This window comes from Arachis duranensis, chromosome 6 (genome assembly GCF_000817695.3).
Source record: "Arachis duranensis cultivar V14167 chromosome 6, aradu.V14167.gnm2.J7QH, whole genome shotgun sequence".
Classification (NCBI taxonomy): Eukaryota; Viridiplantae; Streptophyta; class Magnoliopsida; order Fabales; family Fabaceae; genus Arachis; species Arachis duranensis.
The window spans coordinates 71,323,862-71,329,358 of NC_029777.3; the positions used below are offsets into that span (position 1 = coordinate 71,323,862).

At 36.0% G+C, this 5,497-nt stretch overlaps 1 protein-coding gene across 1 annotated transcript; it reads right to left on the reverse strand.

The window, feature by feature from the left end:
- Positions 1-1,338: 1,338 nt before the first annotated feature.
- Positions 1,339-2,814, reverse strand: LOC107494038 (protein FAR1-RELATED SEQUENCE 5-like). The gene is made up of 3 exons (XM_016115071.1): positions 2,674-2,814; positions 1,533-2,278; positions 1,339-1,444 (listed from the first exon to the last, which is right to left on the reverse strand). The coding sequence occupies exons 1-3, from the start codon at positions 2,812-2,814 to the stop codon at positions 1,339-1,341; spliced, it is 993 nt and encodes a 330-aa protein (XP_015970557.1).
- Positions 2,815-5,497: the final 2,683 nt, after the last annotated feature.

Sequence of the window (5,497 nt, forward strand, 5' to 3'; positions counted from 1 at the left end):
CAATGCCAAAAAGCGTATAAATTATCCGCTCATCACCTGCCTAATTTCATCGTGACATCTTCGGAATTGTCTCAACATGGATGTGTCTTACACTGGAGGTGGCTATCATAGTCATGTGATGTTAACAGGTTTTTCTTTTCACGGATGTGTCTTCTGTTTGGATGTGGCTTGTTAACCACGGATGTGTCTTCCATAGTTTCCTCGGATGTGTCTAGGTACATATGGATGTGTCTAATACCGTACGTGTATTATAAGAATGTGTTTTTTTTGTGTTTGTATGTAATCGTAGATGTATCTTTCATGTTACTGCCTAATTTCATCGTGACTTCTCTGAAGTTATCTCAATATAGATGTGTCTTATACACGTCGATATTTTTTTAAGTTACGAAAGCATGAAGGTTTCAATGAAGTCTTAATTGATTCGTTATGAGGCATAACTCACACCTTTTGGGATAGTAACCGTAATATTAAGAAACGTAGCCTAATATCAAAAGACTCATTAAGTAATGATATATTCTCAGTTTAAAAATGTCAGTTAAATAAAAAACCTGAATACTTTGTCAAAAGATAAGTGGAAAAAGTTAAAACTAGAGAAGGCTAGTGTCCATACAAATCCATAACCAAAAGTAATCTAAGTATGTCGAAATGAGTGTAACAAAGATAAGAACCCGCCATGTCCCTGTGATTCATTCGTACTCACAGCAGAAACCGCCACTATGTTTAGGTTGATTGCTCCATTATTTTCCTAAAAAGCACAAACATGCATAAACAAGAAGTGAATAACAGTTTCAACTTTATCCATCAAGGCATTTTAACATGTGGTTAGAAACTATGAACTGGTAGACACATACCGGAGGTGGATTATTCTTCTTTCTTCGCATAGATCTCTTAATGGAGGTGTCCAGTTTAGATCTAAGCCTCTTCAATCTCGGTCGACCCTTCGTTGCGAACTACAGACTTAGTGAACTAAGTATTTTCAAGACAGAGCTTCCATAAAAAACCTACTATAAAAGAAGAATATAAGAGCACAATACAGAACGAACCTGATAGCCATCTGTTTCGCTCTAAGTTAAAGTCAACAATGAATGCAAACCAATCCTTCTCGAAAGATTCCACAAACCTGGAATTCCAAACAGTGCCATGCATTCTATCATCTATTTCTCTGTACCGAGCATATCCTCCGAGCTTATGCGGTATCTTTTTCATTATCTGCCATATTCACCATCGGTGGCAAGTATTTGGAAGGACATTCCTAATAACACCAAACATGGATTTGCATTGGTCCATGATGATGGCCTGTGGAGGAGATCCCATGCACCTCAACCATTGCTTAAAGACCTACTCGAAGCTACGAATTTCCTCATTTCCCAGCAAAGTACATCTGAGTAGAGTGGACTTGCTGTGATGGTTGACACCAACAAAAGATGCAAATGGAAGTCCGTGCCTGTAATAAATCCAGCCAAAATTAACAAAAGCATGCTAAATGTGAAAATCATTAAACTTTTGAATGGAGGCAAAACACACAAGCATACTTGTTTTTACTATACGTTATATCAAACGATACCACGTCACCATAATATTCATAGGAAGCCCTGCATCCTGTATCTACCCAGAGTGCACTTTTAAACTTGTTAGCTTCGTCTACATCCACTGCATAAAACAAATTCGGGTTGATATCTTTCATTCGCATGAAATAGCTAATCATTTCCTTCACATCTGTGTTTCCGTCAGCACAGCGCAGATTGCTCATAATGTAATTCCTCACATCCTTTTCTGAGTAACCCAAATTCGACGAGCCACCAACCTCATTTGCCAGTGCGAGATAAGTCTTGTTGGGCCGTATGACAGCCTCATCGTTGTTCTGAATCACACACTTGGCATGCATGGTCAGTTCCCTGTACTCAGTGTAATACACAGCTTGCTTGGCAGAACACGGGTGGGTGTGCTTCAGTTCTAGTTTGGAGACCATCCAATTATCATTCTGCCTATCAAGCATCACGTACATCCTTACTTCGCATCCGACTATTGTTATTCTCTTTACCCGAGTTGCTACTTTCACTCGAGACTCCCGATAACCTTCACGACTACAGTGTAATGATTGGTTAATGGGTATCTTTGAATCCTCCCTGGTATTGTCAAAGTTGGTATTCCTAATCCTAGTCACGAAGCCAACTTTCTTTTTGTAATTATAATAAAACTCTTGTGCCCGCTGCAAGGAAATAAATCTCAATCCTACATACGAAATTTCATCTATTGAAATTCCAGTGTGATCGGGTAACTGCAAAGCCATTCAGAAAAAAATATCCCCTTGAAATTGAAAACCGAGGATATATCAACAAAAGACATATCCATCCACCATTCGACACTCACAAGAACTCATCCACCAACTACTTATCCATTGATATCACCAACTAATAAACAATCGAAACTAAACTGGTATAGAACAAACATTAATCAAAGTTGGAAATATCACTTAAACATGGTGACCAAATAGAATAATAAACCATATGAAAATGTAGCACCATTCTAGCATAGTTGAAAGAAAGATTATCCACACAATTCCTAATTAAACAAATGAAATCACAATTCTTCCAACAAAGCTTATCTCTGTTAATAACTCAACAACAAACTACAAAACAAGTTACAAATAAACATAACCAAATATATTTCTACCACACAAATTTCTTTATCCACATGTTGTGTGTCATCTTCACTAAGTGATGGAACAGTAACGTCGCAAGAATTATACTGATCATGATCATCATATGCAGTGTTGTACGATGCTTCTTCACAAATTGCTTTGTCCATCGACATTATGTGGTCCTCGAGCATTCAATAATGACACATGTACCTTACCGAAGATGGTTGAGGAAAAGAGGGTTGCATGACACCTTCAAAGACTCACGTCGCATTTCTCTTCCACGGAAATGGTCGTTGGTCCACTTGACTTCAATGGAGACACATATACCTTACCGGATATGGTTGAGGAAAAGATGGTTGCGTGACACCTTGTACCACTAACGTCACACTTCTATTCAAGGAGTCTGGTGGTGCAACAAGGTAGGATCAGAGTGACGGAACAATCACTGTATAAGGGTAATGATGGCGTGTCAGTGACCTGAACAGTTCCACGAAGGAAAAGTTGGATCTGGGTATAGGCGCAGTCACCATTGAAGGGTAATGTCGGCGTCTCAATGACTTGAAAAGTTCCATGAAGGAGAAGTGGCCTTCGGGTGAAGGCGCGGTCACCATCGATGTCCCGGTGAGATGAAAAACAACTCGACGGAGATGCAACCAACGAAAAGAATGAGGATTAGGTTTGCATGATGGTGTGCCCTGCTACGTTCGTAATTGGTGTGAAAGTCTCATGTTACATTAGTAAGTTACCACTCCTTGCTAATTCAAATTGCATTGTACTGGACCCACTAAATCCCTAATTGACATAACAAATTATATTTAATTAATTTTAATTAGTGTTGGTAATAGTTGGTAGATACAACTCTTGGTACCATATACTTTTCTTTGTGATAATAATATATGGTTTCAAGATTTCTTTTATAAAGTAGAGCTTTTTCAATTCATATACGATTATGCAAAGAATATAACATATTCATTTTGGTTGCAGCAAAGGAATGTAATTTATTTCTGGAAAGTTACATCACAATAGTTTTGGCAGCCAAATAACAATGCAACTTTCCATAAATGAATTACATTCCTTTGCTGCAACCAAATGAACACATCATACTCTCTGCATTATTGTATATGAGTTGAAAAATTTCTACTTCATTAAAGCAATTTTAAAGCCATGTATTATTTTCCCAACTGTTACCTTAGCAATTGACATCATCTCCGTTATAAAAATAACCAATGATAAATCAATTAACTATCACAATGCTAATGGAGAAAAGAAGAGAAAAAGAAGACATCTAATGCAAATTAGAGAGAAGAGATCTGGCGCATTCAAACTCTAGGTATTACATGGACAATGTTACTCAACTAGCTCAACAAACGTAACATTCTAAGAAAATAGTATCAAGTGGAATTTTGCATGAACCATTAATAATAAAAAATAAATATAGAAGAATAAGTCAATAGAGAAGACAAGTTTAATCAAGATCATGAGCATGTATTATTTTTGCAGAGCCTTTATGCCAAATCATATCTTTTATCTAAAATTCCAAATTGCTACAACCAATAAAACGCATTGGAGGACATAAACAACATGAAACGACTGTATAATCAAAATATTTTTATAGTATTCAGGGAGAGAAAAAAATGAGTAATATAACAAGGGCATATCAATCTTGGAATCTTAAACACAATTGCATCATGAGCAACTAATCTTCTCTATTAAGGTTAAGAGTTCTATTTATTATAATGGATTAATGCAATTGCTTTTCTATTCTTAATTTATGCATTGATGTTCGCTTAAAAAACAAGTTTTCCTTCTTCATTACAAGGATTTGAATATATTGAAAAATAGTTTAAATCTGAATTGAATTCTATATTCATCTTGAAAAAATTGTTTGTTAGAATTAAGTTTGAAAACTTCTTCTCGTAATTCTTTAGGTTATGAACTTGGCTTAATAAGTGACATCAAATTAACTAGGTTTAGCTTTTAAGAATTATGTGGTTTATGAATCAGTATATATACTTCACCTTTTATCATAATTAATTAATCAAGGAATTGATGGTTTATTAAATTAAGAGAAATTGAATCACCAAGAGATTGGAGTTTGATTAATTAGGGTTCGTTGTAAGACACATCTTTGCATGATCAAGGTAGATGGCAAAAGGCATTCGTCTCAAAGTTTAAATATCTCTGAAACCTTAACGTTTTAATTATATCACTTTTTCTATTCATTCAACATTTCCTTTGCTTACATTACTATTTTCATATTTAAATCATCATCACAATTCAAATTTTTTATTGTCTGACTAGAATAATCTGTTAACCATTGCTTGCTCAGTCTATTAATCCTCGTGGAAATGATAATCCACTCATCGTGGTATTACTTGATACGATTCGGTACACTTGCTAAGTTGAGGTTTTGCAAAATTCCACATCAAGTTTTTGGCGTTGTTGCTAGGGATTAATTGAGATTAACAATAAACAAGTTAATTGATTACCTAGATTACCTAGATTAACAACAAACAAATAAGAGCGCTCTCTAGTTCGATCCTAAAATTAAACTAATCCTCTGGTGATTAAGAAAATAAGCTAGAAACAAGAGGGTGGTAGAAAAAATTGAAGAAGAGCTAGAGAGCAACATGGCAGACAATAACAACAACAATCCTATTGCCAACGCTAGGAGGACTTGGTGCACGAAATTGTGATCATCAACGGTGCCATCAACATGGTACGCTCAATTGCAATCTCAACTCTTTATCACAACTTCGCACAACTAACCAGCAAGTGCACTGGGTCATCCAAGTAATAAACCTTACGTGAGTAAGGGTCGATCCCACGGAGATTGTTGGTATGAAGCAAGCTATG

Excerpts from the sequence above, each read along its gene's own strand:
- LOC107494038 (XM_016115071.1), bottom strand. The coding sequence starts at position 2,814 with ATGTCGATGGACAAAGCAATTTGTGAAGAAGCATCGTACAACACTGCA. Across the intron at positions 2,279-2,673 it reads TGGATAAAGAAATTTGTGTG|TTACCCGATCACACTGGAAT; the intron begins GTAGAAATATAT and ends ATGGCTTTGCAG. Across the intron at positions 1,445-1,532 it reads ATAACGTATAGTAAAAACAA|GCACGGACTTCCATTTGCAT; the intron begins GTATGCTTGTGT and ends GATTTATTACAG.